Source organism: Hyperoodon ampullatus, assembly GCF_949752795.1.
Source record: "Hyperoodon ampullatus genome assembly, chromosome: 2".
Taxonomy (NCBI): Eukaryota; Metazoa; Chordata; class Mammalia; order Artiodactyla; family Ziphiidae; genus Hyperoodon; species Hyperoodon ampullatus.
In genome coordinates, this window is record NC_136915.1 from 75,725,704 (window position 1) to 75,752,314 (window position 26,611).

The 26,611-nt window shown below is 39.5% G+C and overlaps 1 protein-coding gene across 2 annotated transcripts in view; it reads right to left on the reverse strand.

The window, feature by feature from the left end:
- The window catches only part of MCOLN3 (mucolipin TRP cation channel 3), a gene marked incomplete at both ends in the record, with an annotated part of 33,093 nt that extends 6,852 nt beyond the window's left edge, over positions 1-26,241 (reverse strand). The window contains 8 exons of one of the 2 annotated variants that reach the window (XM_079697291.1): positions 19-131; positions 4,264-4,363; positions 9,848-9,944; positions 10,021-10,102; positions 11,245-11,398; positions 17,126-17,293; positions 21,131-21,360; positions 26,166-26,241. In XM_079697291.1, coding sequence (XP_079553417.1) covers positions 19-131; positions 4,264-4,363; positions 9,848-9,944; positions 10,021-10,102; positions 11,245-11,398; positions 17,126-17,293; positions 21,131-21,360; positions 26,166-26,241 — 1,020 coding nt within the window. Of the gene's footprint in view, positions 1-18; positions 132-4,263; positions 4,364-9,847; positions 9,945-10,020; positions 10,103-11,244; positions 11,399-17,125; positions 17,294-21,130; positions 21,361-26,165 lie in introns of those variants that run through there. The other variant, XM_079697292.1, reaches the window with a different exon arrangement.
- Positions 26,242-26,611: the final 370 nt, after the last annotated feature.

Sequence of the window (26,611 nt, forward strand, 5' to 3'; positions counted from 1 at the left end):
GAAAGCAGTGATCCCTACCTGCTGAAGCTGAAGTCCTTTCACCACAGATCGAGCACACAGGATTAACGAAGCCAGGCATGTCAGAATAACGAAGGCATCAAAGATCATCATGTAATGAGTGTTCTTCTGAACTGGAAGGAAAGTGGATTACCTGCTTATGCAGTGAAACATTAATATGGTGACATATACTTCTTTTTTTTCTTTTCATTTTTACCCTCATTTATTTTAACTGCTGAATTGCATACTTCCGTATAGATGTACAATACTATGTTTGTAAAGACACTTGGATTGGAATCTGGTTTTCCCTACTACAAACCATTCTCCAGGTCCTCTTTGTGCACAGGTGCAAGTGATCTTTTAGGTGGATGAATATCCAAAGATGGAATTATTGGGGTAAGGCATATGCATCTTTCTAAAAAAAGATCTAAGAAATTGCTCTCCAAAAAGATCATGCCAGTTTACATACCTACACATACCTCCACATCTTCCCCATATTCTTTAGTTTTTGCCAATTAAAAGAGCAAATGATTTGAAATGCCGTCTTTACCATGTACCAAATGGCCGTTTGTATTCACGTACCATACCTTACTCTTCTGACGTTTTCGTGTATTGATTGTAATGCCTAAGAAAAATACCTCTCATTACTCTTTCCTAGAATTTCTGCTGGCTAGTCTTGCTTGTTATATTTCCATATATTCTTCAGGACTAAATTGTCAAATTCCAATAAAAATCCTACAGGTAATTTTGGGGGGGAATCATGTTGAATTTATAGATTAATTTAGGAAGACTTGACATATTCATCATGTTGAATCACTTGTCCAAAAACATAGTGTGCCTTTTAACTGATTCAAGTCTTCTTTTTGCATCCTTCAGAAGCATTTTCAAGTTTTATACAGATCCTTCACACTCATGTTTAGAATAATTTAAATAATTCAAGCATTTTTTGCACAAAGACAACAAAGAGAAAAGACTCTGATACAGATTCTTCCATGAGTATTTAAAGGAGACTAAAAGTCCTTCTTTTAAAAATCATCACAACCTGGAAACAACCTAAGTGTCCATCATCGGATGAATGGATAAAGAAGATGTGGCACATATATACAATGGAATATTACTCAGCCATAAAAAGAAACGAAACTGAGCTATTTGTAATGAGGTGGATAGACCTAGAGTCTGTCATACAGAGTGAAGTAAGTCAGAAAGAGAAAGACAAATACCATATGCTAACACATATATATGGAATTTAAGAAAAAAAAATGTCATGAAGAACCTAGGGGTAAAACAGGAATAAAGACACAGACCTACTTGAGAATGGACTTGAGGATATGGGGAGGGGGAAGGGTAAGCTGTGACAAAGCGAAAGAGAGGCATGGACATATATACAGTACCAAACGTAAGGTAGATAGATAGTGGGAAGCAGCCGCATAGCACAGGGAGATCAGCTCAGTGCTTTGTGACCGCCTGGAGGGGTGGGATGGGGAGGGTGGGAGGGAGGGAGACGCAAGAGGGAAGGGATGTGGGAACAGATGTATATGTATGACTGATTCACTTTGTTATAAAGCAGAAACTAATAAAAATAAAATAAAATAAAATAAATAAAAATCATCACAACCATCCATCAAAGATCTTTATTTATCAGCTTGTAGTCTTTTGTTCTTAATACCATTAGGGTTCCTGCATATCCTATTTAAATATACTTATCTAGGTATAAAATACTTATTAAGCATCAGGTGTGTTTCTACATGCTGAGAGTATAATGGGTGAACAAGACAGACAAAGCCCCTGACTTTGTGGAATTTCTATTCTACTCCAGCGATATAAGAGAAAAAAGTGAACAATTAAATGAACAAATTATTTTCTGATAGGAGTAAGTGATATGAAGAAAGTAAATCCAAATAGCTAACATGTATTGAGTGCATTTCCTGCAGGGCATAGTTCTAAGAATTTTATAGGTTTTAACTCACTTGCATCTCACAGCAACATCCACGAGGTAGGTGTGATTATCCCACTTTGCAGATGAGAACTGAAGCACAGAGAGGTCACAGAACTTGCCCAAGCTTCCACGGCCAGTAAGTGGCAAAGTCAGGATTCAAACCTTTGCAGTCTGTCTCCAGCATCCATCACTCTGTGTTAGTGGCTCTTAGCATCCCTTGGGAACTTGTTAGGAATGCACATTCTCCTGCCTTACCCTAGACCCAGTGAATCAGAAACTGTGTTTTCCTAAGCTCTCTAGGTAACACTAAATTTTGACCACCACTGCTGAGGGAGCTTGGGGTGGGGGAATGGGGAAAAGAAAGGTTGACTTATACCACACAATGAAGGAAGGCCTCACCAAAGAGGCAGTGGGTTTTAGCTGAGACCTGAGTGACAAGGCAGAGTCACGCATGCAGAGATTCTGCGAATCAGTCCTCCCAGCATGAGCAGAGCCAGGTGAAGAGAGGTGGGCAGAGGGCTGGCCGTCACATGCTCTCTTACAGAGCGTGTCTTTAAGCGTGTCTTTACTTAACAAGTTGTACTGCTCTGTGCTGATAGAAAGAACTCAAGACTATTCTGAAATGAAGCATCCCGTAATTTTGTCAAGAGGCATCTAATTGTTACATGAAGGACTAAATCTACTTCAGAGAAACTTAAAATTCAAGAAACAAACATTTGAGAGAAAGCCTGTGGTCCAGGCACCTTCATATGCTCTCATTTTCCCTATTCTCAAGTTTGTGGAGAAGTATTACAATGTTTACAGATGACAAAACAGGCTTGTGTTTCAAATAAACAACTTTGTGATTGAAATAAAAGTTTGTGATTCAAGATCTTTATATATTTGAAGTTACCTATTACTGAAAAGAATACTAGAATGAAGGAATTTTATTTTATTTTATTTACTCATACTATCTCATTACTACATCTGAACTTCGTGAATCCATTAGTAGGAAACCCTAAAGCAATTATTATACAAGTATGGTCTGAATAAGGATTCCCTGCACATTCCTGGGTCTCACCCCCAGACCTACAGACTGTCTTGTATGAGGCTGGAGAAACTGCATCTTAGCAGGTACTTGGAATGATGCTTCTGCTCACTAGAATCCGAGACCCTCTGACCTAATCATTAAAGTCTAGCACAACACACCACTACATATCAATACAAGGGTCTAGGAAATTAGATCAATTCTTCCCAGTCAGTTTTATTCAGTTCAGCTCCAAAATTCTCAGTGATTCTCAGTTTATACCTGAGTTTGTGTCCATATTTCTAGGAATGCACCCTTTCCTTATTTCGTCTACTTTTTTGACCTAGATAGAAGATAATTATAAGGTGTGGGATACTTCAGGGTCAAATCCTACCTGACTTCTCCCTGGCTGTATGACCCCATACACACCAAAATTCAGTGAGCCTTAATTTCTTCATCTGTAAAAATAGGGATGTTACCTATCTCAAAGATATTTTAAAATACTGAAGTGAGGGGCTTCCCTGGTGGCGCAGTGGTTGAGAGTCCGCCTGCCAATGCAGGGGACGCGGGTTCGTGCCCCAGTCTGGGAGGATCCCACATGCCGCAGAGCGGCTGGGCCCGTGAGCCATGGCCGCTGGGCCTGAGCGTCTGGAGCCTGTGCTCCACAATGGGAGAGGCCACAGCAGTGAGAGGCCCACATACCACACACACACACACACACAAAAAAAAAAAAAAAAAGATTTAGGGCTTCCCTGGTGGCACAGTGGTTAAGAGTCTGCCTGCCGATGCAGGGGACATGGGTTCGTGCCCCGGTCCGGGAAGATCCCACACGCTGTGGAGCAGCTGGGCCCGTGGGCCATGGCCACTGAGCCTGCGCGTCCGGAGCCTGTGCTCCGCAACGGGAGAGGCCACAACAGTGAGAAGCCCATGTACCGCAAAAAAAAAAAAAAAAAAAAAACTGAAGTGAGGAAGATGTAGGTGGAAGTATTATACTTATGCAATAAGCACTTGATAAACATTGGTTTGAGTATATGTGATTTTCTTTTTGCTGGGGGGATTATAAGCATTTTTTTCTTTTTGGTAAGGAGTGGGCCAGTGAGGGCACATGGAGAAGGCAGGAAAAGCCATTTGATTACTAATAACTTGGGAATTACTTGGAACATCAGACAACTACAATGAATTGATCTACTTGCAGAGAATTAGGGACTTGGGTATGGTCCAATTCTTTCATTTAATGTTCCACACATCCTTGGGACAAGTAATTTAATAACCATTTAATATTATTTAATAACCATCTTTAAAACTATTAAAATTCATCACTTACTTGATCCAGATACATGCCAGTCTTTACATTCTCTGATGGAAATGTCATTATCTAAACTTATCTTAATTCTTCCACTGTGGGCTTTGTTGTCAAATGTTATCTGTGAAGAACAGGAAAAGGGTAAAAAACATACCTATAGTTTTTAAAGCCAAGATGCCTCTATGCATTAATTAGGAAAAAAGTCTTCCAAAGTTACAGGAGACCCAGACTCTCATCTTTGACCTGTTGCTAACTCTGTTCAACCTTGGGAAGTTCTTTTTATTTCTCTGTGAGCTGAGAAAGTTGAACTAGATCTTCCATAGAGAACATTTAGTCTCTATAATCCTGCTTCCAGGACAGTATTCAAGCCCTGAACCACTTATAAAACAAAAGAATTTCCCCCCTCCTTCCCATTCTAAGCACCTCTAGATGCCCTCTTACAATGAGCAAGAGCGAGTACTAGTATGTTTTCCTCTGCCTTCCAGCAGGGCCTCAGCTAGGGATAGATTTTTAATGTTGTTGTAATTCTTACTAACACAGATGCTCATTATTTCTGTCTTGAAACATTTCAAATGGAGCTTTTTTGATTTTCCTTCTAGGACCAGATTTCTTCATCACTATAGAACCACATGTATTACAAAAGGTGTGGTCACAGGAAACCAACAGCATGTCTGGCTTCAGTGATAACCATTTTGGGACATGAGGCACCAAAGAGGACAAAGCCATGCCGGAACACCTTTCATAGTTCTTCCATTGTCTTCCCCTTCTAGCTCCTTCCACTTTCCCCTTGCATACACCAAGAAGGCAAGCTAAGGAAATTAGTCTGGTTTGGGGGTTTTGTTTTTGTTTTTGGTGCCTCTTCTCTCAAGTCCTAAAGAAAAAGAAAAGTTCTTTTAAAGTCTGTCATTTAAATGAGTTTTATTGAAAATCTTCGTGTGGGGTAATCAGATACCACTTCAGATATAAGATTTCAAATCAACTTAATAAGTTTAGTTACTCTGTTTCTCCTCATGTTGGACTGTAAGTTTCTTCCCTTGACAAGCAACCAAGGACATTGCTAGTGTCTGCCCATCTCCATAGCTGCTGAGGGAACCAGCCCACAGCCTCACATAAGAAAGATGCTCAGTATTATTTGAATGAGTCAGAAATCCTTGCCAAGGAAAAATTTTTCCCATACAAAAAGCCTCAGGGTCTTACAAATAGTAGGTGCTCATTAAATAAATTTTGGCTTAATGTCAATCACATCTAAGTAAGGTTTAGAAGAAGCTGAATTCTTTAAATGAAGAAGAAAAAATACTGGGTGTAATTAACAACAGATTAGATAGTACAGAAAAAAAAGATTGGTGAATTTGAAAACACAGAAATAAAACTATTCAAAATGAAAGAAAGAGAAAAAATGACTGAAAAAAAAAAAAAGAAAGAGAGCTGTGGGACAACTTCAAGTGCCCAAATATACATACTATTGGAATCTCTGAAGAGTGGGGGGAAAGAGACAGAAAAATATTTGAAGAAATAACACTGAGTAAATGTCAAATATAATGAAAACTATAAACCCATAGATCCAAGATACTCAATGAAGCCCAAATACAAGAAACACAAAGAAAACTACATCAAGGCATATCAGAATCAAATTGTTAAAATCAGAGATGAAGAGAAAAATTTTAAAGCAGCCAGAGGGGGGAAAATACATCCCATACAGAGGAACAAAGATGAAGAAGACAGCAGATTTCTTAGCAGCGACAGCACTTTGTATTGTTTGTATTTTTAGTTTGTAAAAGAGCAACATCTTTAAAGTACTGGGGAAAAAACAGTCAAACTAGAGTTCTATACCTAGTGAGATTATCCTTAAAAAACGAAGGTGAAATATTTTTTTCAGACATACAGAAGCTGAAAGAACTTATTACCAGCAGGTCTGCATTATAAGAAATGTTAAAGGAAGCCCTTCATGCAGAAGGAAAATGATACCAGATGGAAACCTGGAGCTACACAAAGGAATGAAGCATGGAAATGATAACTACATGGGCAAATATAAAGACTTTTAATTATTTAAGTTGCTTTAAAAGATACTGACTGTTTAAAATGAAAATAATAACAATGTATTATTCCAGTTTATATCTGGAAGTAAATTGTATGACAACAATAACGCAAAGGCCAAGATGGGAGAAATGGAAATATACTGTCAGGTTTTTATGCTATACATGTAGTGGTATACCATCACTTGAAGGTAGGCTGTAATAAGTTACGTATGTGTACTAGAAGCCCTAAAATAATAAAACAAAGAGTTATAGTTAATAAGATAACATATGAGATAGAATGGAATCTGAAAAAATACTCAATCCAAAAGAAGGCAGAAAAAGAGAGAAATCATATTAACAATCACATGAAATTTAAATGATGTAATAAGCACCTTAATTAAAAAGTAGAGATTTTTAGGTTGGATAAAAAAAGCAAGACTCAACTGTATGCTGCCTAACAAGAAACCCACTTTAAATATGACACAAATAAGTTTAAAAGGGTGGAAAAAGATATGCCATACTAACACTAATCAAAAGAAAGCTGGAATGGCTATATTAACATCAGACAAAGTAAATTTTTGAGCAAAGAATATGACTAGGGTTAATGAGTGCCATTTCATAATGATAAAAGAGTCAGCTCAAGTGAATACAAGAATCCTAGATGTTTATACACCTAATAAAGAGCTTCGAAATACAGGATGAAAGAATTTATCAAACTACTATGAATGAATGCTAATGCACTACTTTTACATTATAAATCCAACTGGGCACACACAAGATAGGCTTAATAAATAGCTGTTGAATGAATCAAATATCTACCACATACCATACTTTGGTAGGTCCTTCATATATGTTATCTTCTATCTCGACAAAAATTTTGTCAGGTAGGTGGGCATTAATTCTGTTTTACAAATGAGAAAACTGAGGCTCAAACCAATTAAGTAATTTGCCTAAAGTTACATAGCTACTTACTGGTGAGCTGACATTAAAATCTAGGCTTGTCTCACTCCAAAGACCTTGCAGGGCTTCCCTGGTGGCGCAGTGGTTGAGAGTCCGCCTGCCGATGCAGGGGACACGGGTTCGTGCCCCGGTCCAGGAAGATCCCACATGCCGTGGAGCAGCTGGGCCCGTGAGCCATGGTTACTGAGCCTGCGCGTCTGGAGCCTGTGCTCCGCAACGGGAGAGGCCACAACAGTGAGAGGCCCGCGTACCGCAAAAAAACAAAACAAAAACAAAGACCTTGCATTTTATATCAGGCATGCTGCCCCAGTTCACTAATGGCTTTTATTATCAAACTACCTGATAGGATATAAGTTCCACCACAGTTCTGTGAGATGCACTGCTAAATCCACACTGCACAGATATAGCTTGGGATAATTCTACAAGAATGGCAAAAATATGACATTTGCATGTGGCTAAAGGCCAAGTTGCTTTTACTGATGTAGTGAGTCATGACAAAGGATCTAATGTTTTGTTTACTCAATCAACAAATATTTTAGTCACCTACTATGTTCTCTGAGGGATGAAAAGATAAAATGGTTCCTGCCTTCAGGGAGCTTTCAGTCTAGTAGAGTTGATGATAAAGATCTACAAAATCCTAAAACAAAGGAGAAGGTGGTAAGACATACAAAATACAAAAATGAAAACAAAATCTGGGAGTTCAGAACACAGAATGTATTGCTAACTGAGGAATCACAAAAGGGTCCATGAAGGAGCTGTCAGTTGACCAAAGGCTTTAAGGATTGTAAGACTTCTGAAAAGTATCATTTTCCATGAGAGACAGAGAGAAAGAGAGAGGCAGACAGACAGACAGAGATACAGAGAGAGAAGAGAGAAGACTGTGTATAATAGCTCAATTTTTTAAAAATCAAGTAATTTTGAAAATTCATAACTTGCTGGTTAATATTAAGATCAAAATCTGTAGCCCAAATAAAAACAGTCTTATAGAATTAGTGATTTTTCTTATTAAGTAATATGCATAATTATTACATTATCCTATATTCTGAAAATATTTTTAACCTCAATTTCTGAAAACTTGATTTCTTACAGCCAATTAGTTGAGTATCGTGGACATAACTTTTGATACAAACTACTGCTGAAGTAATAGAAATTTGGACCACATGAAGGCCAGCTGTTATCAAATGCTGTCCTGCATATGCCAATACAGCATTGTGTTACTACTGACTCAGATCCTCGTGAAGTGATGAACTCACATGAGGGGCATCTTGTGCTGCCTAGAAAGCATCAAAAGCTCCATTTGCAACTGGAAGACAGAGAACATAGATGCGATAGGGTAGGCTGAAGGCAAGGAAGCTAACCAGAGCATTAGAGGCAGCACAAGGGAGGCACTGTGAGCAAAACCCAAAGGCTACAAACATCCACAGTGAGGAAACTCTGTATCAAGAACCCTTGGCAATGCCCTTAAGCAGACTGCCACCGACTGCTGAGAGCTGACCATACAGAGCCTACAAACTTCTGTTCCTTTTGTATTTGAACACCTACTCTGTGCCAGGCACTGATCTTGGTACTAAAGACACAGCAGTGAACAAGACAAGGTCCCTGCCCTCGGAGAACTTACACTGAGGTACAGAAGACAGATAATTAACAAGTAAACAAGTTAGTACAGTAGCCACCCCATATCCATAGGGGATATATTCCAAGACCCCTAGTGGATGCCTGAAACTGCAGATAATACCAAACCTTATATACAATGTTTTTTTCCTATACATACATACCTATGATAAAGTTTAATTTATAAACTAGGCACAGTAAGAGAGTAACAACAATAACTAATAATAAAATAGAACAATTATAACATATACTATAATAAAAGTTATGTGAATGTGGTCTCTCTCTTAAAATATCTTGTACAAATTAAATGCTTTTTTCCATCTTAACCACACACTTATCACACACTCCAGACATAATTTTTGTAGTTTGGGGTGCAACAGCAAAACTAGCATGGATTTCTTTTTCCGTCTTCACAATGTCATGGATAGAAGATTTCTTCTTCCTGTAGATTTAGCAACTTTAGCATACATTTTTTTTCTTTCTTTATTAAGTTGGGAACTTTCACTTTTTCACTTAAAGGAATCTTTTAGCATATCAGAATTACCAGCATCACTACTTTTGCCCTTTGGGGCCATTATTGAGTAAAATAAGGGTTACTTGAACACAAGCACTGTGATACTGGGACAACTGATCTGATAACTGAGACGGCTACTAAGTGACTAACGGGTGGGATACACTGGACCAAAGGATGATTCATATCTGGGGAGGGTCAGAAATTTTTCATTATGCTACTCAGAATGGCATGCAATTTAAAATTTATTTCTGGCATTTTCCACTTAATATTTTCAGACCGAGGTTGACCTAGGGTAACTTACCTCAGAAAGCAAAACCGCAGATAAGAAGGGACTACTTCATAACAAAATAGAGCTAGCTGAACCAATGCTTCCCCTGTGCACATCCAAGTGGGATGGGAACATCCTATACATTTCATCACCCCTTAATACAAGTAAATAAACCTGTAACTAGATAAAACTATTTTTCTCCAGATAGGAATCAAATTCAGCCTAGCCCACACTTACAGTCAGAGTAAAGTCGTAACAATCCGGGAGCTCGTGATGACGAATAGTCTGCAGATTAATGGCCTTCAATTTAAACTGCAGCTCCACTGTTATGAGTCTAGAAGACACGAGACTTTAGTGCAGTGAAAACATATACACACAAACATGAGTTACACTCCCATCTGTTCCCTCACCTGTGAAAGTCCAGCATTAAGTTGATTTTTTCTTCTAGTGTTCCAATGTGAAAAGGTTCATCTGGCACCACAAAGAAACATTCTGCCATAGAAAGGAACAAACCATAATATAGTGCCTAAAATAAATATAGAAAACTGCATCTTGAAAGGATCATATGTTTAAAACTAGATATTGAGATTCTGGTATTTTTGTAAATTAAGATTTTTAAAGCTAAACATCCATACCACGTGGTTACAGCGATTTATTTGTTTTTAATATGTGACTATACATTTCTGGAGTGGATGGGGGTAGAGAAAGATCTGAACTCTATCTCACTAGTCTTCTATAGAACGCCATCATCCTTTCTGTCTTTTTAAGCCTAAACTTTGAGGTCCTTCTTCCTTTTTGTATCCTAAGCATAGGTTTGAAGCATCTGTAGCATCTAAGATAAAATTTTCTACGTTTAAAGGATCTTTTTTTAAAAATATTATGTGTTGACAATTTTTCCTCAATAAACACTGTTTTAAAAAAGGAAGATAGCATACTAGAAGGTTTCCACTAGTCAGCACTATAATCCTTTACTATTCTTAAAGACAAAGCCCCAGTGGCTATTGTTAGAAGTACTTACTTTTTGACTCGATGACCTAAGCTAATGTTTTAGATACAAACTGCAAGTAGAACTTTGCTAATAAAAATAAGCTGTGCTATTCTAAGTTCTGGTTTTCATTCCCTGCCCGCCCCCGCCAGGCCCAGCCTACCCCAAAGACATTGAATAGTGAAGTGCTGTTGAGCAGAGAGAGTTTTATATACATCAAGAATTTGCAAGCATACTGTTTTATAAGGACAATATCTGTCTATTTAACTGGCTTATCCAGCAGAGAGGCTATGGAATAAAGTGGCTAAGGGCATGGCCTGGGTCAAATTTCAGCACTGCCTATTACTAGCTCCATCATGAGCAGATCACTTAACCTTCTGAGCCACACTTCAGTCTTCTGTAAAATGAGGATAATAATAAACTTGCCTCGTTGGTTTTTGTGGGGTTTTTTGTTTGTTTGTTTTAAGAATCATGAGTTATAGTGAAGTACCTGACACAATTCTGATAAAGTTCTTACTATGACCTAATAGCACAGGCCAAATCAATGTTTTCAGAGATGAAATTAGTATAAATAAGTATAAATTGATTTATAAATAAGTATAAATCAAGGAGTTAAAAATGGAAGTTCTAGCTTATAGAAGAACATCACCAGTTTCAATTTCTGGATCAATGTCAAAGGTATCATTTCCAGGACAGATGTTTCCTTGCTTGTAGAAGTGCTGACAGATTGCCATGGCTGACTGCTCCGTGCCCTTGTTCTCGTAAGCGTGATTCCCAACTGAGATGTTGCGTAGCTGCAAGTACTTCAACCAAAAATAGGAACAGAAAAAGGGGAACACTCAGCCAGGTGGAAGTGAAGCCATGATTCCCCTCCCTCCCTGCCTTGGAAACGGCAAGTTCCCACCTCCTGTCCATGTGGAGACTTGCATGCTAATATGCAGAGTAATTAACATGCTACTGTGCACCAGGACCACAGAGGTCAAAGAGCACTCTTGAATTAATTAGAGTTCTGGGTTCAAGTTTCATTTCTGTGACCTTGAGCAAGTCATAGACTTTATGAGCTGCTGCTTTCTTATCTGCAAAATTAAAGGCTTAATTTAACCTTAAATAAATTCTCAGGTTCTTTCCTCCTTTAAAGAACTATGTTTAGGAACTGACTTTTACATTTAATGTGAATATAAATTTTATTTATCTTTGAACTATTTCCTATAAAGTCAGAGTTCTGCTTTACTATAATATAGGAAATGGGATAAAATTGTTCCAGGGTAACCAGCAAAACTTTGTCTAAAAATAATGTATTTTTAAAATCTTTATCTTTGTAAGAATACAGCTTGGTCACTTTTATAGCAATTTTCTCTTACTGAAAGCACTCCCATGGCTTCCTGTCTCTCAGAATAAACTTCAAAGCTCTTTTCCAGGGCCTGTTAAGCCCTGAGAGACCTATAGCCCTATCCCTGGCCCTTCCCTTACTCCTTTGCACACTTGCCTTAAACATACTAAATGTTTTCTAGCCTCTAGGGCCTTCGCTGTTGCCACTCCTTCAGCCTGAAATATTCTTCCCCAGACTTCAAGTCCCCAGAGAGGTCTTTTCTGACCATCCTGAGTCCACTGTTAATATTTTATGCCACTTAATTCTTTTTTTCATAGCACTCATCACTGTTGGAAATCAACTGATTTTGGCTAAACTTGTTTAAAATCCATCTCCTCCATTAGAATGTAAGTTCCACAGGGTAAGGAATTTATCAAGTCCACTGCTCTAACCCCTGCACTTAGAACAGTATTGTAGGCAGATAGGGTAGGGGAGGTCCCTGGAGAAAGAGAACAGGCATGGCTTTCTTGACATAAGAGAAGCCATTTTTGGCCTAAGCCTTTTTGTGATCTAATGCTGGTCCTTGAACAGGTCTCAGTAATTAATAATATTAAGGGAACAATAGAATGCAGAAACAGGCAAGAGAAGTAACGACAGCAAAGATAATACATCAATTGTAAAGATTCCCAGTTCTGTTTCAATGGTAAAGATTAGCCCAAAACACTTAACTGCCAGGTCAACTGAAATCTAAGGGATGATGATGTTGACCTTTTCTGACCCTCGTGACTTCAATCAACTAAAACTTGGACTCTGTTGACCGCCCAAGCCCCTTCGTGATTATACACGTACGCTTAGCTTAAAACTTCCCCAATTTTGCTGTTTGAGGAGACACTGCTTTGGGAAAGATCCCTGGTGTTCTCCTTACTTGCTGCAAGTAATAAATCCTTCCTTCTCCTGACCTTTGGCTTGGTTGTGTCTTTTGGTGTGACATCCACCAAGAGGCCCAGTTTTCAGGTAACAGTATGAGACACAGTCAAATTAACAGTGAGGTGAAAATCACTATAACGTGATAGTGCAGGGGTCCCCAACCCCCAGTCTGCAACCTGTTAGGAATCAGGCTGCACAGCAGGAGGTGAGCAGCAAGTGAGCAAAGCTTCATCTGCCACTCCCCATCACTCACACTACCGCCCGAACCATCCCCAACGCCACCGGTTCGTAGAAAAACTGTCTTCCAAGACACCGGTCCCTGGTGCCAAAAAGGTTAGGGACCACTGTGATAGTGGATCCTTTTTCACTAGAGCTAATCTATGCACACCTAGATTGTAAGTTGCTAGGATAGGATTTGTGATTATGGCACCAACCTTTCTGCTAGCATTGGGATTGGGAAAATGAGCCAGAAATCTACAGTGATATAATTAAGCTGCAGTTATAACTCATTAAATAGCATTATGTCCTACATATAGGGGGAAATAGTATAAGGCTGGAGATATTCAGTTTTGAGCTGTTTGTTTTCCATACAAGGAAATAAGTGTCTTAAATCTTTATAAAGCTACTCTGAGCCAAATTGGTAGTTTTACACTGGGGTGTCGGGGAGTAAGAGGTAAACAGTACATTAAATGAAAAAAGAGGTAAAAGATATTGAATGCGGTAAAGTACCAAGGAGACCAGTGTGCCTGGACTAGGGGATGTGTACCGGGAGGTAAAGCCAGAAAGTCAAGCAGGGGTCATGAAGCAGTCACACCTACATAGGGCCCTGTAGCCCTTCTGAGCACCCGCTCCTTGTGAGGCAGTCCCCACAGGACTTACTTAAAGATCTGAACCTCCTACCTTAGAAACTTGTGTCTTAAACCTTGTAAGGCCTTGAGACACAAAAGATCCAAAGTGCAGGGCTTCAGGTACATGCTAATGTTATAAGTGATGCTACAGCCAGACTTCCTTGCTATCTTAATAAGGCTCCTCATGGAGGTCTGAGCACCTGCAGGAGATGGATGTTGTAGGCAAGGAGTGCTGCCTGCCACTCCAATAAACAACAAGTGTTGCCTGCCATCAAGCCTTCAGCCACTGCAGTGGCATCAAGGGTGTGCTCTGAGGGGAATTCAGGATGGAGAAAAACAGATTACTGGTCCTGGATAGTTAAGATGCATATCAAAGGAATAATTGCCATGAGCCCAGACTCTTGCATTTTCCCATACATAGAAAGGCACTAAAATCATTAATTTGAGATATCTGTTTTTTTATGATTAGCAGTAATCTTTTGATGTTTCATTACATGGGTTTTTTGTTTTGTTTTGCTTTGTCTTTTTTGTTTCAGCAAAAACCCTCTTTGGAACAGTCCCTCAGAGCTATCTGAGAGGCTATCTTCCCGGGCTGTAGTCTGCAGCGATGTCCTTGAATAAAACATAGTTCTCAACTTTTAGGTTATGCATTTTTTTCAGTTCAGGGGCAAGTGTCAGGACCATGTCCAGCTAAAGGGCAGCTCTGGAGCCTAAGTCAGAGGACTCTGGGACCGGAATGTGGTGTGGGACTATGGTTGAAAGGCAGGTGACCTGTAGGACTGACTGATGGGGCACCTAACTGGCTATGGCCTCTGTGGGGCATTAATCAGGCTAGACATCTGTCCCTACTTGTCTCTGCAGCTCTGCCTTGAGGGAAGTACTTTTTCAAGCAGATCCATGGGCCCCAGGTCACCCTTTGGAAGACAATATAAAAACACATTAAAGATCCTTACCTGAGTAATGTGGCACCCAAAGTAAAGCAGATTAAAACCGATTGCTCCTTGATTATAGATGGATTTTTTTGTGGTCCTCTGTGATCACCTGATCTGAACACATGAATCTTTTGAGCTCTTTCATTTATTCACAAACATCTGAGTGCCTGGGATGTACCTCCACCTTCGTGGAATAAATATATTAATATGTGGCACTGAACACTGTTATGTGTATAAAATGAGGAGTATTATGCAATAAAATCTGTGATTTTAGATGAATCCTTTAGAAAACAGTCAAGAAATGGTAGGGAGGGGAAGGAGGGAAGCCAACCAGAAGTAGGGATATACAGACTATGCTTGAGCTGCAAGAATAAATGGTTCCAAGACCCTGAGACCTTTAAATCTAAGCAAGTGATCAGAAAGAGAAACATGTCTGGGAGCAGGTGGGAAGAGAACAGGAACCCGTTCTGGACGGAGTGGTTCTGAGGTGCTCGTGAGCTGTCTGCATGCAGCAGTGTGAGCAAATGGTTCAGGGTCACCTCTCTTGGCAGTGGCTGAGGCTGTGTAGAGGAGGAAATTCTGTAGGAAAAGGACAAACCTTTGAGGACTGCCTTAATTGAAGGGGCGGATGAAAGAAGGAACCCAGTAGAGATGGCCCAAACATGACTGATTGCTAAAAGCCAGGACATAGTATAAAAATAACTAGGTCTTTGATATTCAAATACATAAACATATATACTAAACAAAAGGGATGCTGTTATAACCAGTGTTGGATCAGGATGAACCCTAGAGGTTACGCAGTTAGATGGCATTTTAGGGCTCTACTCTTCAGGAGAACTAATTAGTCATGGAACTAGCTCTAAGGACTGAGAAGCTACTGTCTTATCTGTTCGTTCTCCTTGGTGACTATCACCGCAACTATCAAGAGATTTCCTTACAGCAAACAAAGATCTTTCTTTCATATCAGTCTGTATTTTCTCTATTCAGTTCTCTGGAATCGTGTAGAATAACAGACCTCATTAACAACAAAAACTTTATTTGTGAATATTGTGATCAAGATACTTTTTACCTTCAGCTTAAAATGCCTGATAGTGATGTAGAGAACAAATGTATGGACACTAAGGGGGTAAAGTGGGGCTGGGGGTGGTGGTGGTGGGATGAACTGGGAGATTGGGATTGACATATATACACTAATATGTATAAAATAGATAACTAATAAGAACCTGCTGTATAAAATAAAATAAAATTCAAAAAAAATAAAACAAAATGCCTGATAGTGCCCAGAAGATGGTAGGGAGTCACTTGCCCTAAGTAAACCCCACCCCAATTAATATTATCTACCTATATACTAGCACAAGGAATCTACATGCAATTCTGTAAAGAACACGGAAATCTGATAAACAGAATGGCCTGAATGCCAAATATTATATTTTTAAGACTGCTCTTAGGCTTACTATATAAAAAAGGTTAAAATGTTTTAGGAGGAACTTAATGAACTGTTTACATCTTGCCTCTACTCGCCCCTCCCGCCAAAAACCAAACTACCAATTTGGTTCAGAGTAGCTTTAGATAAACTTAATAATCTTAAAACAAGAATCTCAAAGCTGAATATCTCCAGCATTTTACTATTTTTTACCTTACAAATTGTAGGGCATATTTCTATTTAACAACATATGCAGCTTACTTCTATTACTATAGATTTCTGGCCAATTTTTGTAATCTGAATGCGATCAGAAAGGCTTAGCGTCACAAATACGTATTTTATCTCACGGTGCATAGTTTGTCTCCAGGATAAGGAGAGCCATAATTGGACTATAATAATTTTTTGAAGAAGAATTGTGATATTTTTGAAATGTTATCTACAGACTAACTCAGGTTAGAAATACTGACTTCAAGAAAGCTTCCAATGATTCCCACAAAATAGGAGATTTTGGACTTGAGAAAGTACTATTTGTAGCAAAAACAAATTGATCAGAAACTCTGAATAGAAATTTGAATCATCTGTATGAAAAACAAGCTTCCTTTTTGAGGCATTTAATCAATATTACAATAAAATCATTGTCATGTATGACATAAAGGCCTTATTTATTTTTTAAATGAACTTTCAGGTCTTGGTTACTATACACACTCTGCAAAGTTAATATTCTCATTATTTGTTAAGGGTCCCTGAAAGTATAAACTCTGAAGACTTAATGACTAGTTACAGCCAAGGTCATGGTTAATCATTTTAAACCTTTGAGGTTCTCATGCCAAGCCCTAGCTCTGACTCTTTTAATTAAGTCTTTAAAGTTTCTGTCTCTCTGTTACTAAAGAAAAGCTTTTCTCAACTTCTAGTTCTGTTAAAGTTTGTTGGCAACATTAAAAAAATTTAACTGTTTTATACATGTCATTTACATATTTCATTAAAAAATGTTCACCCTTGTACAACTGAATGTCAGTTTCTATTACGTACATTGCTAACAATTTTCCAGTCTAATCTTTTTCCCAAGTGAAGAATGCATGTGCTTGATTTACCTGGTTCACTGCGAAGATGATCTGATTGTATACATCACTTTGTGTATACACTGCATATGTGTCATCCATTCGGTCTATATATCCTTTTAGGAAGAGGTGTTTGAATGCTATAGTGTTCTCTTCCTTGAAAGCTACCACCATCTGGTTACTTAGCCCAAAAAAGATCAGCTTAAAAGAAAAAAAAGAAAAAGTAAGAGGGTCAAAAAGTAATGAAATAAAAGGCCTCTATAAAATGATCAGTTCATCTATTCAAGATTCAATGCCTAATTAATCCTGAATATATTCAATTAGAAATTAAAAGCTTGGCAGCTGTGAATTAATTTGTCCTTAAAGATAAGGTGGACTTCTAGTTTTAAAATAAAAGAAAGTGATTTTGCATACTTTCAACATTTATTTTCATGTATGATCCCACTTATGACATTTTCCCTACCAACAAAAGCTTTAGGAGTTCAGAGAAGCCCTTTAGGAGTTCTTTAGCTCAGAGAAGCAAGGTAACTGACTAAAGAAGTTGGAAGGTTTCTCTAAGGAAGAAAGAATAATAGAAACCCTGAAATATGTGCATAACTTGGGCAGAGGACATTTGAGGAACACCGGGGAAAGGCCAAGAAGGTCGAGTTGACTTAGCACTTTGGGGGACATTGAGGACACTGGCATAATTCAATTAGAGAAATAGTGAGAAAAAAATGTGAACAGAAAGATGAGTCAGATGGTGCAGGGGCTTGAATGGCAAACAGAAGAGTTCAAAATGAATTCTGTAGAAAAAAAAGGTCTTGAAGCAGGTGTAAAATAAAACCTAAGAAATATCTTACATAAGTATAAGTCCTATAATCAAACTATATTCCTAGGTCTAATTACCAAAACTGTGACAATAAGGCCCAAAATAAAAATATTCTTTCAACTCATCTCTAAATTAAAGTATATTAACATAACATATCCTTAATATTCATGCAGGGTTGACCCCAGAGTTTTACATGAAACTTAGTTGTCCTCTTGCTCTCTCTCTCCCATACACACACACACACACACACACACACACACACACGTGCATGCACACAGTAAGTTTAGAACATATATTTTGACTTAGATAGCAGAGTAAGGGGGGCAACATATATTTTATATGGAAAAGGGGAACAACACTGAAAACCTATGTTCCATACACTATTGCAGGAACTTTCTTCATACTAATCCCATGGCATAGTTCCTAATACACCCATTTTACAGATGCATAGATGAAGACTCAGAGAAGTTAAATAATTTTTACAAGTCACATCAGTAGCAAGTATATAGTCAAAATTCTAACCCAAGTCTAACAGACTAAATCCAAGCTCTAACTATCCAAACTCATGCTACACAAAGTATCCAGGGTCTGATCAGGGAAAAATAGAGACAGTAGACCAATCTTTTCACCTCTCACCTCCCCTTGTGATGTATGCCCTGTACCCCGCACATGTCATCACTCTCTACCTAACTCGACTCTCATTTCTAAAGAGCCTCTTTAAGCTGTGTCCTATTTAGATCTCAGTAAGATGATAGCTTGATATTCCAGGGATTTTACATCTATCGAAGCTGATGATCAAAAAGCCTCCAGAGAATTCCCAAAGATATTTTTACCGATTCATTCAAATATATGAGTACCTTCACAAGCCAGCACTGAGCTAGAAGACACAGTTCCTGCCCTCAAGGGCCTAGGGGCAGACAAGAGTATGACTGGCAGAGAGAACTGCTATAATTCAGAGACTGAGCCAGGCAGTGTGAAAAGGGAAACTTTTAGTAGGGTGCCTATCACCATAGTCATCTTTCTTTTGCTGCTGCAGACACCAAATCTCCAACTTAACAGAAATACCACTGTCTTTTCCCTGAAAAGAGGATATCTGTCATCAAGTCACCCTCATTTGCTTAATTAGAAAGTCTTTATGTTATATTTGTTTGATTGTTCCAATGTAGATTAAGGAAACATCACAGTTAAGAAAACTCTCAGTTACTTCAAAAAAAAAAAAACTTACCTAAATGCCTTTTATATGCTTATTACTAACAGGCTTAACATCTTAAACTGTTAGTCAATTTTCCTCTTGACCACCCTAAGAAACACAGGAAAGTTAAATGAGCTCCCTAAAAGGTTTAGGAGTAATTAAGAACATAAGTCTTACACAGACCTACTAGAGAATGGACTTGAGGATATGGGGAGGGGGAAGGGTAAGCCATGACAAAGTGAGAGAGTGGCATGGACATATATACACTACCAAACGTAAAATAGATAGCTAGTGGGAAGCAACTGCATAGCACAGGGAGATCAGCTCGGTGCTTTGTGACCACCTAGAGGGGTGGGATAGGGAGGGTGGGAGGGAGGGAGACGCAAGAGGGAAGAGATATGGGGACATATGTATATGTATAACTGCTTCACTTTGTTATAAAGTAGAAACTAACACACTGTTGTAAAGCCATTATACTCCAGTAAAGATGTTTAAAAATTAAAAAAAAAAAGAACATAAGTCTTAGAGGGAATAGAATCTGAGTTTGAATCTCAGTTCTATTCTTCTAGTTTCCTGACTATGACAGGTTATTTTACTTCACTAAGCCTCAGTGTTTTCATCTGTGTAATGGGGATACTACTACCTAACTGATTTGTTTTAAGAATTGAATTGATGATATAAAATGTTGAGGCCGAAACACAGTAAACACACAAGTTGTACCTATCATTCTAAGTAGAATATATTCATGTTCAACTGACACAGGCTTTCCCTCCAACTTATCAGAAATAACACAGATAAATATTTTCACTGTTGTGACACACCACATTATCAGCTGGAAGTTAAGAATTTCAATTCCAGCTTGCCAAATATACTGAGAACGGAACATCCATTTTTATGTTGATATGTTAGAGGGAGAGAACACGTGCCTCTAAAGTCTTGATTTCGCCAGTGGCAGTACTAGTCAGTACTAATCATGTGGCTCTATAAATATCAGTTCCTTATTCTGTAAACCGAAGGATTCCAGTATTTATCCAATAGAAGTATTGTTGAAATTAAATGAAATAATGTCCTGGAACAAAATAATCAGTCAAATGTCAGTTTCCTTTACACAACACCTAGCGTCAGAAACTTAGGCAAGAATTTCACCAGCTTCATATGACTGTAGAAATAGCCTTAGCTTCTAACACCTTAAGCATTTGTTCTCAATTATCAGTTAAGATCAGCAATTTCAGAGTTAAAAAAATTCTCCTTGAATACCAGTTGTTTATTTAGTTATGCATTTTTCACCAAATTACGAGAAAGTATTAATAAAAATAAATGTATCACATCTATTTTTCCTATTAAAATCTTTTATTTTTGCCCCTTTGTTTTTAACCAGAGATAGTTACTCTCACCAGCAGGAAAACATACCTTCACAAGAGTAAATCGTAAGTATATATAAAGAATCACAAAATATAATTTCCCCCCAAAATGTTAAGAGAAGGCAAGGAAATGAGATTCAACATCTCCTGAAATGAAGTCTAGTATTTCACTACCTATGCTACTCCTTTTAATCAACTCCACATTCTTCCACTTCAGGGCTCCCATGATCACAGGGATGTGAGAATCCAACTACTCTTAACAAAAATCCTGAAGTTTCTGAAGAGAGAGAAATTCTCAGGAAACTAATCAGGGAAAAAAAAGAATCCTCTGGTTGGGCAATAGCTAGTTTCCACAGTTGATTTAGAAACCTTCAGCTAAGCTTCTTGATTGGAAGCCAAATATTAAAATTTTCTTTACCTGAAAACCAATTACATTATGTGAGCAAAATTATAATTTAATGAAAGATGAGAAGGAAAAGAGTTAGAGAAAACAAAAAAACCAAAGTCTTCTTTCACAAATATTGAAGTGGGAGGGTTTAAGATTGCGTATCTCCTTAATTATTGTTCTTTATTATGCATACAGTTAAAAGTTATAAAAAATAAAACAAAACTGTCCATAGTTCTCTTTGTTAGTAAAACAAGTCTTCACTAAACTCATGATCTGAGATCGTTACCTGGATGGTCACCATTGCCATTTTTAGAATTTGTATGGCAAGTTTCCACGGTTTTCTACCTCGAGCCCAGAACTTCTCACAAGGATTCATGAAAAAAAATTTGAGTTTTCGCCTCATCTGGTCTTCTAATAGAAGCTCCTCAGAGGGAGATGTATGCTGGTTAAAAGTGCAGCGATTTTCTTCTTCATGAGAGCTGCAGCTACTTATAACAGCTTCAGGATTTGCCATCTCTAGGAGGAAAAAAAAAACCTGTAAATGAAGGCAACATCTATGTTCCTTGCTATTGCAGGATAGTTGATGAAATCCAGACAAAAGATCAGCTTTCAAATAAGCACCATTGTTCTAAACTGCACCTTTGAAGATCAATGGCACAGGATAGAAAGCCCAGAAATAAACCCAACACACCTATGGTCAATTAGTCTATGACAAAGGAGGCAAGAATATACAATGGAGGAAAGACAGTCTCTTCAATAAGTGGTGCTGGGGAAACCAGACAGCTACATGTAAAAGAATGAAATAAGAACATCCTCTAACACCACACACAAATAAATGGATTAAAGACCTAAATGTAAGGCTGGAAACTATAGAATTCTTGGAGGAAAACATAAGCAGAACACTCTTTGACATAAATCACAGCAACATCTTTTTCAATCTGTCTCCTTGAGTAATGGAAATAAAAACAAAAATAAAAAAATGGGACCTAATTAAACTCAAAAGGTTTTACACAGCAAAGGAAACCCTAAACAAGATGAAAAGACAACCCACAGAATGGGAGAAAATATTTGCAAACGATGTGACCGACAAGGGATTAGTCTCTAAAATTTACAAACAGCTCATGTGGCTCAATATTAAAAAAACAAACAACTGAATCAAAAAATGGGCAAAAGACCTAAATAGACATTTCTCCAAAGACATACAGATGGCCAAGAGGCACACGAAAAGATGCTCAACATTGCTAATTATTAGTGAAATGCAAATAAAAACTATAATGAGATATCACCTCACATCAGTCAGAATGGCCATCATTGAAAAATCTACAAACAATAAATGCTGGCTGTGGAGAAGAAAGAACCCTCCTACACTGCTGGTGGGAATGTAATTTGGTACAGCCATTATGGAGAACAGTATGGAGGTCCCTTAAAAAACTAAAAATAGAGCTACCATATGATCCAGCAATCCCACTCCTGGGTATATATCCTGAGAAAAACATGGTTAGAAAGGATACATGCACCCCAATGTTCACTGCAGTGCTGTTTACAATAGCCAAGACATGGAAGCAACCTAAGCGGCCATTGACAGATGAATGGATTAAGAAGATGTGGTACATATACACAATGGAATATTACTCGGTCATAAAAAAGAATTAAATAATGTCATTTGCAGCAACATGGATGGACCTACAGATTATCATACTAAATGAAGTCAGACAAAGAAAGACAAATATCATGTGGTATCAGTTGTATGTGGAGTCTAAAAAAAAATGATAAAATGAACTTATTTACAAAACAGAAACAGACTCACAGACATAGAAAACAAACTTAGGGTTACCAAAGGGGAAAGATGGGAGAGAGAGATAAACTAGGAGGTTGGGATTAACATATACACACTACTATATACAAAATAGATAATCAACAAGGACCTACTGTATAGCACAGGGAACTCCACTCAATATTCTGTAATAACATATAGGGAAAAAGAATTTGAAAAAGAATAGATATAGGTATATGTATGACTGAATCACTTTGCTGTGCACCTGGAACTAACACAACATTGTAAATCAACTATACTCCAATATAAAACAAAAAAATTTTTTAAATAAAAAGAGGGGGCTTCCCTGGAGGTGCAGTGGTTGAGAATCTGCCTGCTAATGCAGGGGACACGGGTTCGAGCCCTGATCTGGGAAGATCCCACATGCCGCAGAGCAACTAGGCCCATGAGCCACAACTACTGAGCCTGCGCGCCTGGAACCTGTGCTCTGCAACAAGAGAGGCCACGATAGTGAGAGGCCTGCACACCGTGATGAAGAGGGGCCCCCGCTTGCCACAACTAGAGAAAGCCCTCCCACAGAAACAAAGACCCAACACAGCCAAAAATAAATAAATAAACAAATGTGGGGTTTAAATTAATAAATAAATAAATAAATAAAAAGAATGTGGTTACAAAAATTACAAAAAAATAAACTGCACTTTTGATGCTTACAAAATCAATTAGAACATAGCACATCATTTTTCTTTTTGTTTCAGTTACTGAGTGAATTTTTATCCAATTGAAAACTACCAAATTCAAGGGCTGCTATTAATAAAAGACTATATGTACCTATATAGAGTATGTTATATGCTTTCTGCCTCATTCAGTAACAGGTATAGTTAGAGCAGGGTGTCCTGAAAGCACTGGTAAGGTGTCAGAGAGTAAGGCTGGACTCAGAAATTATGTGCAAAATTTTGTAGATATATGGATATGGCTACTTTTCCTGGGGAGATACTTACCGTTTCATCAGATTATCAAAAAAAAAATTTTAAACCATTGAGTTAAAGGTAAAAGATGTGATGAAGAGCAGGGGTACCCAAGTCCCGGGGACCTGTTAGGAACCCGGGCCACACAGCAGGAGGTGAGCGGCGAGCAGGCAATTGAAGCTTCATCTGCTGCTCCCCATCGCTTACATTACGGCCTGAACCATCTCCCCCTCCCTGCCAGTCCATGGAAGAATTGTCTTCCACGAAACTGGTACCTGGTGCCAAAAAGGTTGGGGACTGCTGATGTAGAGAACCAGATCCTGTTTGGTTTCTAATCCTGGTTCTACAATGTGACACTTCTGTGACCTTAGGCAAGTCACTCAGCCTTTCTGAGCCTCAGTTTTCTCTTCTGCAAAATGGGAAAAAGAATATCTACCCTCATGTGTTTCTAGTGAGAAAATGCAAATAAAACCCTTGCATAGGGTCTAACACTAAACAAGCAGCCTCACTTTCCCTACAGTCCCAGCAGACAGAGCAGCTTCCTAAACAGCCAACAAGGTTCTTAAGAGACAGTGTGAGCTTCAGGGGACTTACAAAGGAGGTCTGAAAAGGAGAACTCAGAATCTCAATTTAAGTCCAAGTCCCGATCAGCAACATCACTTGTATGAGCTTTTTATTGAAGGCCTTAGAGTTATGTAGCACATTTTACTTTTCAAAGCACTTCATACTTTTTTTTTAAATCCCTTTGCAAAGGATGGGGTTGGTTTTATTGTCTTCATAGTCAGCTTATCCAAAGTGATAAAGAAGTTACTCCAGCAACTGGAAACTGTCTTGGATTTTCCCTCAGGCTAATATTGATATTATGGAAACTTGTTCAAAATAAAATGCCCCAAACCACCACGGAGAGGAGAGTTCTTTTTTATAGAATAGAAAAGCTAGCTCTGTTTGATATTTTTACTATAACTTCTACCCAGAGGTTGGGATGGGGTGGGGGGAGGATTCAAACTGTACTAACACAGTATCTAACAAGTCACTGTTTAGGTGCTTTCCAAGTCTAGAATCTGACATCTGGTTCTGAAATCAAACATTCTTAGCAAACCCAACATCTCCAAACAATAGATATTGGCTATAAAAACTATCCATGGAGAAGGTTTTAAAATTCTTGATGAATGGAAAGGTTAATAAGGATAGGGGACTTCCCTGGCAGTCCAGTGGTTAAGACTCCGTGCTTCCACTGCAGGGGGCTCGGGTTGATCCCAGGTGGGGGAACTAAGATCCTGCATGCCTCGCAGACAACAAAAAAGAAAGAAAGAAAGAAAAGAAAAGAAAGAAAGAAGGATATTGCTGAGTCAATGGAGCATGAAACATATTTACAGTAGCATATGCAGTACCTTCAAAATGAAATAATTATGATATAACTCATTAAAATATGGCTGGTGTGTGTGTTAAAATGCCTGTCAAAGTCCGAGTACAATAACTCATAGAAAAAGACATAGGGAGAGAAAAAAGTTAATCCCTCAGGATTTTCACTCAAGAACATTTTATTGCCTTCTTCAAAAAGGTATATTTTTTACCAGCATTTAAGGAGACTTTACCTATGGGATTTATAAGGAAGATGATTCACGCGAGTTCATGGAAACTCGCATATGAACAGAAACATAATAATGAAGTTCTTAATAATACAGCATGTTGGTGAATGACAGATTTGAGGTCACATTCAGCCCTTTGTATTTTGATACAGGTAAAATTAAACTGTAGACAAACTAGCCACACGCCGTGTAACAGTAACCCACAGGAACAAAGAGAAAAAGAGCCAACCACAACTAATTTATTCAGCACATCGCAACAAGCTGTCCCGAACCGTAAGATGTTTCATTCACAAGGACTGACCGCTAAACTCGCTGCAAACCTTAGTTTACCGTCAGAGAAGCCCTTCTGAAGGTGCACTTCAAAAACTGAGACTGTCCAGACCCCTAGCCGCTGACAGAGTGTCGCCCAACACTCCTGCACACCCACCCGGGGCGCAGCGCAGGATGCAGGGTCGGTGGAGACGCGGGTCAGGAAAGTCTCTCCACGATACTATATCTGGTCTTAGAATCTACAAACACACCGAGGTTCCTTATTCACGGCGAGGAGGGGCTTAACTGGAATGAACTGCAGAAAACTAAAGAAAACCGAGGAATATGTGTAAAGAGTAAAAGCCTCACAGTTGACTACAGGGACGCGAGCTCCTTACACGACCCGAGCCCTACTGGAAGCTGCTTTCGCCCAGCGCAGGGACGCCGGCTTTGGGCCCCAAGTCCATCCTCCCCCTACCCTCTAATAAAGGGACATTGAGTCAAGTCTGGCTTGCACAGTCTGGCTGTGCAAGCTGCAGAGTGTCTCCGAGCTCCCCCCCAACACGCCCCCGCCCCCGCCCCCGCCCCCGCCCGCAGGCCGACGGCCGCCCCCTTCCCAGGCCTCCCAGGCGAGGCCCCGCCCACAGGTGGCTTCCCGGGGTTGGGGGGATGGTGGCGCGTCAGGGTCTCCCTGCGCCGCAGCTTGAGTACTGGCCACCCCGGGCGGGGGGCGCCGCCACTGACCTTGGGCGGGCGGCCGACGGGGCGGGGGGCCGAACCGCCGCAGCTCGCACCCCGCTCCCATCTGTGTCCCCTCCATGGCGCCGCTGTCCGGGACCCGACCCTCCCGCCGTGTCTCACCGACGGCTTGAGACGTCGCGGGCTCTCCCTTCGCGCCGCGGGCGCCGTTCCTACGACACCTGATGCCTCCGGGAGCTTCGGGGCTCGGCTCACCTGCGGCCGCGGCGCGCGGAGGGGGAAGCGGGGCGCCGGCTAGTGAGCATGGGGGCGGCCTTCTGTCCGCGGCCGGTGAGCAGTCCTAGAAGCCTCTGAGGCTCAGCTCAGCCCGGGACCCGACGTGAGCCCAGTGGTCGGGAGCCGCCGCCCTTGGCATCCTCCCTCCTCCAGCCGACTGAACCCGTGACCCTCCGCCCCAGCGCTCCGCTCCCTTCCACGCCCTTTCTGGAGCC